Source organism: Oryx dammah, unplaced genomic scaffold (assembly GCF_014754425.2).
Source record: "Oryx dammah isolate SB20612 unplaced genomic scaffold, SCBI_Odam_1.1 HiC_scaffold_1, whole genome shotgun sequence".
Classification (NCBI taxonomy): domain Eukaryota; kingdom Metazoa; phylum Chordata; class Mammalia; order Artiodactyla; family Bovidae; genus Oryx; species Oryx dammah.
The window spans coordinates 41,015,681-41,028,120 of NW_024070185.1; the positions used below are offsets into that span (position 1 = coordinate 41,015,681).

General features: G+C 38.0%; 1 protein-coding gene across 4 annotated transcripts in view; it reads left to right on the top strand.

Annotated features, from left to right (window-relative positions):
- PUM3 (pumilio RNA binding family member 3) overlaps nt 1-12,440 on the top strand; it is a 45,993-nt gene that overhangs the window by 10,508 nt on the left and 23,045 nt on the right. For all 4 annotated transcript variants that reach the window (XM_040245083.1, XM_040244916.1, XM_040245004.1 and 1 more), the window contains exons 4-10: nt 2,821-2,956; nt 3,534-3,609; nt 7,698-7,791; nt 8,041-8,107; nt 9,249-9,423; nt 10,345-10,448; nt 11,117-11,195. In XM_040245083.1, the coding sequence (XP_040101017.1) occupies nt 2,821-2,956; nt 3,534-3,609; nt 7,698-7,791; nt 8,041-8,107; nt 9,249-9,423; nt 10,345-10,448; nt 11,117-11,195 (731 nt within the window). The remainder of the gene's footprint in view (nt 1-2,820; nt 2,957-3,533; nt 3,610-7,697; nt 7,792-8,040; nt 8,108-9,248; nt 9,424-10,344; nt 10,449-11,116; nt 11,196-12,440) is intronic.

The following is a 12,440-nucleotide window of genomic DNA, read 5'->3' on the forward strand; positions in this document are numbered from 1 at the left end:
CTGCCTGAACCATTGTGCACGGGGACTCATGAAGTCTGTTAGAGACCTCCTGTTCTCATTCCGTGATAGGCAGTATCTCTGGTGGAGATGGGAAGGTGGTAGATGGGATTAAATAAACAACAGAAAGCATCTTCTCCATTTTCCAGAGTTGCTACTGGTGTCTTCATTTTTATTTTCCAGAGTTGCTATTAGTGTCTTATTTATTCTTACAAAATTGTCCTCTAGTGCTTAGAATTCCTAGGCCCTTTCTAAATTCCCCTGGCTGTGGAGTTAGGCTAAGTAGTAATGGGATTTATCCATTGGAATCTCAATGAAGCTTTCCTTTCTGTAGGCTAACATTAGTGAACTCATTCATTTAGCAAACAAATACTTGAGTTTTCTGCACACTGTCATCAAGAGACAGTGAAAAGAAATTAATAACCAGTGAGGGTACAAGCCCCAGGTAATCAGTATGGAAGCCAGCCTTAAAAAACCAGTGTCCTGGTGAACGAGAAACATGTAGATACTGCTCTCACAGAGCTTAGGCCATTCTAAGAGTATCAGCTTATCATATGGCTCAGACCTGGTAAACCGTTCCAGAGAAGGTATATAATACACGTGATAGATTTGACTTGAACTGGTGCAGGCTAGGTTGCTAACTGATAAGAAGTGTTGGCCAGGCTCTTCTTTGTCTGTTGAAAAAAACTACTACTCTCTTCATGATGATGATGTTCAAGGGGTGGTCTCTAACTCAGAGCGTTGCTGTCTGTTGTACCACCTGCCCTTGCTGTGCGTCTTGCTGACCTGCAGGTGCCTTCTGTGCAGCGTCAGGAGACTTTCTCTGCTGTCTTTCATTCCCTTTCTGACACTGCCCTTTTGCTGCCAACTGAGACCACTGCCGAAGGGCCTTCTTAGTCCAGTCCTTTAGCCCTGGTCCTTGCTGTCTGCTCTGCCTAGGGTTGCTCACTGGAGGGACAGCAGCCTTAAGACAGAGACGTAGGGAGAGAGGAAAGGAGGGAAATGTTCATTATTTCTCATGAGGCCTGAAGGATTTTTTCATGGTCTAGCCCTTTTCTCTCTTCCGCTTTTCTCCCAGTTTCTATTGCCTGTCTACTCTTACCTTGCTTCTTTCAGAGATCCTAATCCTTCCTTTCCACACTGGTATTCTTTTTTTTTTTTTTAATTTTCTTATTTTTTGGCTGTGCTGGGTCTCTGTTGTGATGTGCGGGCTTCTCTTGTTGCAGCCCACGTTCTAGAGAGCATGAGCTACCCAGTTACAGCTCACAGGCTTAGTTGCCCAACAGCACGTGGGATTCCCTGACCAGGGATTGAACCCATGTTCCTTTCATCAGAAGGAAGATTCTTAACCACTGGACCACCAGGGACGTCCCTGCACTGACATTCTTGATACCTGCATTTTAAGTACACACACATTAAAGAGTGGCTCTCGTTGCTTTTGCTATAGGAGATAAGTTCCCCGCATCTCAAAGTGGAACTCTGATTTTCTCATTTTAATACCAGCAGCTGAGGGGGACGGGATACTAGTCATTCCCAAAATTGGTTATATCTACTGCAGCCCAACATGGCCTATGTCAAGGGTGCCCAGATATTTTTACAATTAAATGAACTGTGGATCAGTTACTATCCTCTGCTGTATAGTACATGATGTCCTAATATTAATAGTAAATATACCTCTGTTGCCTGTAATCCTCTGTTACTAGATTGGGAATAAGTAAGTGAGCAGTAAGGGGAGTAAAATGCATTGTAGTATATGATATGCCATTAAAAATTACATTCTTGAGGAATATTTAGTTTCATGGAAGAATACTTAGAGTATAATAATGTTTAAAGATATCAAGGAAATTAATATAAAATATGTGTGGGGGGAGAAGACAAGAAGGAAATGCAATTTTAGTCTCTAGGTTTTAAGATTATAGGAGAATTTTGTTTTTTGAATATATTTTCTAATCAGAGAAAGGGCAATATCTAGAAATAACTAATTCTCCTAAGGGTTCTTTGCAGGGTACTCATGTAAATAGTACCCATCTTATTAAGTTGTTCTTTGTTTGGTCTCATTGGGATTTTTTTAAAAATTCAATTAATAAGTTGCTTAGATTGTGAAGATAAAAAAATAAGCAGTAGAAAGATACTTTTATAGCATGACCCTAATTGTAGAGAACTTAGAAATTTTCACTGTGCATTGTCATGAGTAACAGACAGCAGAGTATAAAGTTTCAGAGCCATATCTGGGTTTACATCCTGTCTCTGCCACTTAGAAGTTATGTAACCTTGGATAGGGAGCTTATCTGCCCAGTATCTTTCTTTCCCTGACATGAGAGGGAATAATAACAATACCTACCTCACAGAGCTGTTGTAAAAATTACTTAATATGTAACAGCACTCAGAATAGTGAATTTGTGACTATTGTTTTTCCTATGTTAACTTGGACTAATTTTTGTTTTCATTGAGAACTGACTATACCTAACGTCCAGTGATCTTTATGTTCTAAAGTAAAATTTTATTTTTACAATGGAAAAAGATGCTTAAAATTTTTTAATTGCTTCTATAATCTTTTAGTTTCCTTTTTTCTTTTCTTAATAGGTGTCCTATTAAGAATCAATTTGTTGAGTGAATGAATAGTTGGTGTCAACCAAATTTAAAATGTGTAAACTGCTTGGAAAATGAAATAAAGTTTAAGTTGATAGGGAATGATTTTCCCCCTTCTAGTTCCCACAATGAGTATTGATCTTGATTACTAATTGCCATAGGTACCAAATTTGCTCTGTGTTTATGGCACTGAGAATGTTAAGTGTAATTGAAAATAATTTCTGTAATGACTAGAGTCAGCAGCCAAGAAACCCAAATGGGATGAATTCAAAAAAAAGAAGAAAGAACTAAAGCAGAGCAGGCAACTCAGTGATAAAACCAACTATGACATCGTCATTCGGGCAAAGCAGATCTGGGAGATCTTAAGAAGGTAATGATGTCTTTATTGAGCCCTTGGAGATGATGGAGGAGTAACGGTGTACTTTGTAAATAGTGAGATGTCCTAAAATAAATGACATAGCACTTCGGTTATTTAGGGAGTTTTCATAACACTCCAGGAAAGCCATCACTGTCTGGATGTGTGCCCTTTACAGAAATGCGTGGAATCATTAGGATGGCATCAAGATCTGCTTAGGAAACTGTATGAGAGTTAAAATGGATTTGATGTCCTTCCCGAGAAATTTCTGAGAAAATGGAGGATAGTTCTTTTTGTCTAGGTTTTGAAATACTTGAGTATTTGGACTTGTTTTATTATTTGCTTTGCTTTGAAGTACTGGCTGTTAAGATTTAGACTGATGCATGAAATTATACCTTGTGAAATGAGTTTCTGCCTTTGGGAAAATTACTTTTCTCTAGCTGCTCTGGAATAGTAATTTTAACGTCAAAGGTTTGCTTTCTTCGAAGGGAAGATCATACTGAACTGCATGAACGTACACTGGTACGATTTTTAGTTTTGTGTGTTTAAAATAATGTCTTTACTTAGGCTATGTTTCCTGCCTCTTTTATAGAAAAGATTGTGACAAAGAGAAACGAGTGAAGTTAATGAGTGATTTGCAGAAGTTGATTCAAGGGAAGATTAAAACTGTAAGTAGGGCGTACTCATAGTTGCAATTTTAAGAACTAAAATTGACTCACTCTCAGTAAAGGGTAGTTGATTATTTATTACAGATGAAATTGTTTCTGTTTTTAATGTATTTGGCTTCAGTTTTCAAATACCTTTTATAATCTCTCTGAAAAATTTAATAGAGACCTTACTGCTGGGAAATTGCCAAAAGACTATCAAATATTTGGCTGTTCATTTTAAAATAATTTATTTAAAATAAATCGGTGTTCTCTTGGCTTGGCTGTTAAAGAATCTGCCTGCAATGCAGGGGACCTGGGTTTGATTTCCTGGATTGGGAATATCCCCTGGAGAAGGGAAAGGCTACCCACTCTAATATTCTGGCCTGGAGAATTCCCTGGACTATATAGTCCATGGCATCTCCAAGAGTCAGACACAACTGAGTGACTTTCACTCACTCAGTGTTCTCTTAAAGTTATCTCAGGGAATTTATTAGTTCAACAGTGTTTGTTAGAATCTCTTACTGTGAACTCTGAAAGTTCTAAATGCTGGCTATTTTGAATGTGCAAAGCAAATATCTTACTTTCTTCCTTGCTTTTATAAGCATTGTGCAAAGGACCTTTAAAATATAGTAGATTTGGGAGTTTTAAAGTGATTTTCATTATTGCTGTTTAATCCTGTTTTAGAGTAAACTTCTATTGATTCTTGTGTATTTGGATAAATACTTAGTGATATTTGGGCTTCCCTGATGGCTCTCAAATGGTAAAGAACCAACCTGTCAATGCAGGAGATGTGGTTTCAATCCCAGGAGAAGGGAATAGCTGCCTACTCCAGTATTCTTGCCTGGAGAATTCCATGGACTGAGGAACCTGATGGGCAACAGTCCATGGGGTTGCCAAGTTGGAGACGACTAAATGGCTAACACTTTTACACTTTTGTAAGCCAACAGACTCAGTATCTTTGGAGACCCTGAGGGCTTGCCTTTGTTGTACCATGTACATAGGTCTAAACAAATGCTGTATTGAAATTTGAAGGACTGTCTTCCAATAGCAAGTTTCCAGCTGCTGCTTTCTTAAAGCCAGCATGATCTTTTTAGGAAACTACTCATCTCTAACAGTAACCTCTTATGCTAAATTTATAAATAATGCACGCTGAAGATCCTTCTCATTTACCCTTAGGTTATTGTTACTGCTGATGCCCATGGATTTGGGAGTTAATCTGTGCCTTTAGACAAGACAGCCCATTTGTTCTTTACTGTGGGCCAGCAGTGATGGTAACCAGTGCATACTTTGTATCCTTTAGCTTAGTCTTCATCCCTATTAGACAAGGGATTAGAACTTGTAAACAGTGTACCTGAAGAACTATGGATGGAGGTCCGTAATATTGTACAGGAGGCAGCGAACAAAAGCATCCCAAAGAAAAAGAAAAGCAAGACGGCAAAGTGGTCATCTGAGGAGGCCTTACAGATAGCTGAAGAAAGAAGAGAAGCGAGAAGCAAGGGAGAAAGGCAATAGCATATCCAGCTAAACACAGATTTCCAAAAAACAGCACAGAGAGACAAGAACGCCTTCGTCAATGAACTGTACTTGAAACTAGAAGAAAGCAACAGAAGGGAAAAGACTAGAGATCTCTTCAGGAAAACTGGAAATATCAAAGGAATATTTTGCCCAAAGATGAGCACAATAAACGACAGAAACGATAGAGACCTAGTAGACATTGAAGAGATCAAGAAGAGATGGAAAGAATACACGGAAGAATGGTACAAAAAGATCTAAGTGAACCAGATTGCTGTGATGTTGTGGTCAGTCACCCAGAGCCAGACATTCTGGAGAGCAAAGTCAAGTGGGCCTTAGGAAGCACTGCTGTTAGTAAAGCTAGTGAATATGATGGAATGCCAGTAAAACTATTCAAAACCCTAAAGGATGATGCCATCAAAGTGTTACACTCAATATTTCAGCAAATCTGGAAGACCCAGCAGTGGCCACAGGACTGGAAAAGGTCAACCTCATCCCAATTCCCAAGAGGAGTAATACTCCAGAATGTGCTAACATCAGACAGTTGCACTCATCTCCCATGCTAGTAAGGTCATGCTTAAAATCTTGCATGCTAGGCTTCAGCATTATGCGGACCAAGAATTTCCAGATGTCCAAGCAGGGTTTAGAAAAGGAAGAAGAATCAGAGACAAAATTGCCAACATTTGCTGGATCATAGAGATCGAGAATTCCAGAAAAACATCTACCTCTGTTTCATTGACTACGCCGAAGCCTTTGACTGTGTGGGTCATAACAAACTGGAAAGCTCTTATAGAGATGGGAATACCAGACCATCCTACCTGTCTCCTGAGAAATGTGTATGTGGTATGGAACAAGAAGCAAGTATGGAACCACTAAGTGGTTCAAGATTATGAAAGGAGTATAACAGGGCTGTCTGCTGTCACATCATGAGATGTGATATACGCTGAGCACATCGTGAGAAATGGCAGGCTGAATGAGTTACAGGCTGGAATCAAGATAAGTGGGAGAAACATCAAAAACCTCAGATATGTATACCACTCTAATGGCAGAAAGCCAGGAGAAGCTAAAGAGCTTCTTGAAGGTGAAGGAGGAGAGTGAAAGAACTGGCTTAAAACTAAATATTAAAAAAACTAAGATCATGGCGTCTGGCCCCATTACTGCATGGCAAATGGTGGGGTGGGCAGGGAGTGGAGAACAACAGCATCTGGGCTCAGATGCTCATTCCAGAGTCGTAAGGATAGCAAGTTTCTTAATTTCACATAAACTTACTTTGATCTATAAATATCTAATAACACCAACTCACTTTTAAATCTACATCGGAAAAATAATTTAAACCACATACATTGGTTGCATAGTAGGTAATCAGTATATGCACAAAACAGCCTAATTTAAAAAAATAATAAATCTATTTATTTATTTATGGCTGCACTGGGTCTTCGCTGCTGCACCTGAGCTTTCTCTAGTTGGGACACACCGGGGCTACTCTAGTGGTGGTGCAAAGCCTTCTCACTGCAGTGACTGCTCTCGTTGCAGAGCACGGGCTCTAGGCACATGGGCTTCAGTAGTAACCCCTCTAAGCTCTAGAACACAGGCTCAGTAGTTGTTGCACACAGGCCTAGTTGTCCCACAGTGCATGGGATCTTCCCAGATTGGGGATTGAACCCATGTTGCCTGCATTGGCAGGTGGATTCTTAGCCACTGGACCACCAGGGAAATCTCAGACGGATTTTTAAAAATTATTTTTAAATTTTTTCAAAAATGTCTATACAGATCTCCCTTAAGCAAATTCTTCTGCAATCTGTGACCTTGATGAAGATACACTTTTACCTTTTGATTTGTTAGAATTTAAAAATTTAAAGACAGACTTAGCAACAGGTAATAAGCAGTATTAAAATAGACTAGTATATAAAAAGTAATAGTGCATGACTGATTATCTATGGTTATTGCTTTAGAAAATTGATCGGGAAGTCCATCAATGAGGAGCTAATCCATCCAGTAGTTGTGAGGGGGTTAAGGTTGGAGAATCAGATTTGAAATACTTTTCTAGGAATATAACTGGATGTATATTCAGGAATTATAATGAAAATGTGAGAAATGGAGTGATTAGCTCATAATGTAATTGCCAGTGTGTATCTGGATATAATTATTTATCTAGCAAGACTTTGGTTGCCAAAGCCAAACATTCCTAGATCATTTATATTAAAAAAAAAAATCATAGTGTAATAGAATTTTTGCACTGGAAAATTCCTCTTTTAGGGAAAGTAACTGTCAGAGAAATGAGAAATACAGTATGTATAATCATTGTACAGATTTGGTTTAGTTTTAATTATAATGATAAAATCTTACAAAATAGTTAAATCCAGTCCTATCTCAATGCCATACAGTAGCCAGCAAAACCAAAAAGTGCCACTCTGAACAATTAAATAAAGAATTTTACTCCCAAGTGATATAGATTTGATTAGCCATGAAGACCCTTTTTTTTTTTTTTTTTCCTCACAAGGAGTTGTAAAAGAGGGAGCAATACAACATAAGTAATGTGATAGAAACATACATTTTCAGGGAGAATTTGTCTAAAGGCCCCAACTGTTTTCCTACAGATTGCATTTGCACACGATTCAACTCGTGTAATCCAGTGTTACATTCAGTTCGGCAATGAAGAGCAAAGGAAACAGGCTTTTGAAGAACTGCGAGGTATTTCTTATATGTTATTTGTAATCATTGGTATAAAGTTGCTTGTTTTCTCTTGAAATACTCAACACTGTGTTGAAAAAGAATTCTGCTGAGGAACAGCAGAGTGTCCTCTGCAGGACCTTTTCTGTTTTTGTTTGTTTTTTGCCTGGGACAAATAGGGAGCTATTTGTTTGTGTTCCCAGGATTGTGCATTCAGTTCTCTTTGTTTCTGGAGGTTACCCAATCATTGTAATGTATTTTGTTTTTCAGGTGATTTGGTTGAGTTAAGTAAAGCTAAATATTCCAGAAATATTGTTAAGAAGTTTCTCATGTATGGGTGAGTTGTTTTATTTATAAAATATTTTAATTAGTTTTTTTTTAAGATTTAGATAACCTATTGTGTGCAAATGTTTCTTAAAAATCTGTGACCATAATAGTAGCCTTAAGCAGATGCTGGTAATGTTTGCAAGGAGTATGGTCTTAAAAAGCAGTTATTGAAATAATGTAAAAGGTACCTTACAGGTGTATCTTGAAGTACTAGAAGAAGAGAAATGGTTGTAATGAGCTTGTTATTAGTCACTAGTTATTTAGAGGTTGGAGTGGTGGGAGGGGCAGGTGAGTAGACCTAACCAGGGTGAGTGGGTTAGGAAATGTCAAGATAGGAGGATTTCCTAAACCAGGTGGAATTAATACTTGTCTTGCCCTCCCAAGTATAATAATGTGCGAAAATATGCTAACCAACAACCAAACAGTCCAGCTGGCAAATTCCTAAAAACTGTGTTCCTGACTAGAATTATTGGTCTCTTGATTATTTTAGGATAGAATAGAAATACTTGTGATTAAGTCTTGTTTTAAAAGAGAATCCTGTAATATGTTTTATTCATATTATCCTGCATCTTTGACTTTTACCTTCTCCTTTTCTCCTTCTACCCAACTTCTTTCAAGCTAAACAATTTCCTGATGGGAACTGACATTTATTGAGTACTTACTGTGTGCTACTTACAGTTCTCAGTGTGTCTTAACTCATTTATCCTCACAGTAACCTTATTCTCTCTATTTTATGACTGAAGAAGTTGAAGCACAGAGCAGTTAAGTATCTTGCTCAGGCACTTTGAGCTGGTCAGCAGAGCCAGGTTTCAAACCTAGGCAGGCTGCCCCCCAAGTCACAAAGAAAATTTGCTGGTGGTCCAGTGGTTAGGATTCCACGCTTTCACTTCTGAGGGCCTGGGTTCAATCCCGGGTTGGAGAACTAAGATTCCCATAAGCTGCACAGCATGGCCAAAAAGGGAAAAGAGCAAAGAAATACAAGGTAGAAATACAAGGTAGAAATACGAGGCAATTTAGTTCTCCTCACAGCGTTTCTCTGGGGTAGCCACTACCACATACAGTGATGAGCGGCCCCAGAAGTGTTTGTGTTTTGTAGCCGCCCAGCTTTCTCCTTGTATCACTTACTTTTCCTGTGGTTACATCGGGTTTAGGAGTAAAGCCCAGATCGCAGAGATAATGCAAAGCTTTAAAGGCCACGTGAGGAAGCTCCTGCGGCACGCGGAAGCGTCCGCCATTGTGGAGTACGCCTACAATGACAAAGCCGTCCTGGAGCAGAGGAACATGCTGACGGAAGAACTCTATGGGAACACGTTCCAGCTTTACAAGGTGAGGCCTCAAGACAGTTTTTTCCTCTAGATTTACTTTTCCTTTGTGCTGTTCCTTACCGTCTAGTGCCCTGTATTCAGAATGTATTTTTCCTTTGGCTGTTCCTTTAAGAGACTGTCTCCTGGCCTTTATCCTCTTGGAGTATTTTGTCTCTGGTGTATTGAGCAAGGGATCATACTTAAATTTCTCTTTCCCAGAGCACGATCTTTAAATCCCCTATAAATTAAAACTGCTTGCGTGACTCCTTTGCAGGTACTCTTGTGTACTGCTTCAGTACTTCTGTTGCCACAGTAGTCAGATAGACCTAGGAAGATTCTTAATGGAGCTTTGTAAACACGGGCTAACCAGCCCTGGTTGAAGGGCATCGAGCTCCCTGGTGGCTGTGGATGACCCTTCTCCGGGTCCTACACGGAGAGACCCAACCCTGGGTGTACTACAAGGCTAGTAGTGGGACTAGGACAGTTAAGGGATCTAGTTCAGACCTGAGACACAAGTACACACATTATCTCAAGGAGATGGATTGGTTCCTGGGTTGCTTCTGCTAGTTCAGCTCCTGGCTTGAACTTAGTGCTCCTTTGTCACAGTCACTCTGGGAATATCCAGCTAATCACATGGTGGCAAGACTTTGTTAACGGACTACTTGGTCTTGTGAATAGGCACTTGTTAAGTGCTTGGCAGGTCTTTCTGGCTTGCTTGTTGACTTGGTTGGTTATTTAGCTTGTAAGTTCAATGATGTACATCAAATGAGAATTATACAACCAGGAATTACTCTGAGTGTATCCACAGAGGTGCTTTTATTATGTAAATATGGGAAATCTAAAAATTTAAGTTTATGTGAAATGACTCTAATTGATTTTCTTTGTTCTAAAGTTGGAGAAACATGATCAGATTTAGAGGGGCTTGATTTTTCTTCTGTTGCAGTCAGCAGATCACCCAACTCTGGACAAAGTGTTAGAGGTACAGCCAGAAAAATTAGAGCTTATCATGGATGAAATGAAACAGATTCTAACTCCAATGGCCCAAAAGTAAGAAAACTTTTTTTTTTTTAAATTAACAAATAGCATTTGAAAGGGGAAAGTTACTTCTAAAGCACTCAGAGCAGTGCTTTGCCATTAAAAACAGTTTATTTTTGCCTTCTACTTGGATATTACATGTGAACTTAAATTTGGTGCCTGATCATTAACCTACACTGTACATCTGAATTCATCATGTGTCACACTAGGAGGCTTGGATCAATTAGGTGTTGTTGCAATTGCTGATACTGTTTTGATCTGTTTAGGTTTTAACGCCTGAAATGTTTTTGTAAAACGGATACATTATAAAGAAGGCATGACAAAAAGAAAATAGCCATTAAAATATAGTTCACATGTGGATTTCTAATCATGTGTCCATTGTTGGGTAAAAGAAAGTTAATGGCTTTATTTGAGAAAATTGAGTGTGTTTTGAACAATAATTTCATATTTGTTGATTAGGTACTAGAAATTTGTATTCTGGTCTTGGTTGTAGATGGCACTAATATTTTTATAGGTCTGAAAGTTTTTTTTCAAGTCTTGGTGTTGCTGAAGATAATCTATTTATGACAAATGACATTTGCTAAAACCATTTCAGTTGTTTTGATTATTTTAGGACAACCGAGGTTACCTATCTCTGTATTATTATACTACCATTTCTGACTCTTTTTTTCTGTTTTTAGAGAAGCTGTGATTAAGCACTCACTGGTACATAAAGTATTTTTGGACTTTTTCACCTATGCACCCCCAAAGCTAAGATCAGTAAGTTCTTGCTTTTAGTTTTTAAACTGAAACATTGAGTGCTGTGTAAAAATGTGAAATACTTCTTTGATGTATATTGGTTTTTGACATTTTTAAAGAATTGTTTCCTTATTTAGAAAAGATAATGCTCTCTACTTCCTTTGAAGAAGTCTACTTCTTCCATTTAGACTTTTTAGTCTATGGAATTTAGACTTTTGCTAGAAAGACAGTAGACCTGATCAGTTCCATTGAATTTTCATATTTTAATTACAATCTAGAGAGTATACTCTAGCTTAACATAATCAGAAAATTAACTAACACATGGGATATTCAGCATTTAAGGAGTTTGAAATTCACCTTTATTGATACCAAGAAAAAAAAAAAGAAATTATATTGGTGTTAAAAGGTGACTGGAGGATACTTAGGTAAAACTAAATGGACCGTGAAAGACTGGACCTTACATGAGAGTGAAGGTAAATTGCACTGCCCTTCAAGTCAATGATGGGAGTATAGGTGAGAATTCATTTAGTCCCTTGAATTTTGCTTGCTTCATCATACTGTGAATTCATTGTCCATTTGTTCTCATTCTAATAATAAGCAATAACCAAATAATGAGATTCACATTTTTTTTTTTACAAATATGCCAGATTGAACATTCAAAGAAATTTTGACCCTCTCAAAATTGACATGCAAAATAGTTTTCCAGATATAGCCACCTATCTAAGCACGTAGTTCAGTGACCGTAGTAGCAGCTGCTGCTTCTCTTTGGAAGGGTCGCTCTCGTTTCCTGCACAGTATTTCACAGTTCTGGATTTTCTGAGGCAGGACTTTATTTTCAGAACTGAGAAAATGATCATTTTAATATATTCCATAAAGTCTATTTTTTTAGTGTTGAATGTGTTTTAGTAATCGCCAAAAAAATCACTGGGAACTTCGTGTGAATATAAAGTAAACAGACAAATCTTTGTGGCCCCTGGGGCATTTTCAATAGAGAGATAAAAAAAAAAAAAAAACCTTTGGAGATGAAAGAAGCATGATTGGTATATATGTGTAACTCCCCAACTGGATAGCTTTTTTTTTTTCTATTTTCCAACTGGATAGCTTTGAAGAGATTCATAAGTTTAGATATGTAAGCTGAAAGCTTTACTCTTGAAAAGGGTTGTAAGATAGTTATGGGTGGAATTTTTGTTCCTTATTGATAAAAATAGGCTACTTTTCTCCTTCCTGGCAGGAGACTTTGTGTTTATTTAATATAAAATTTTAAAA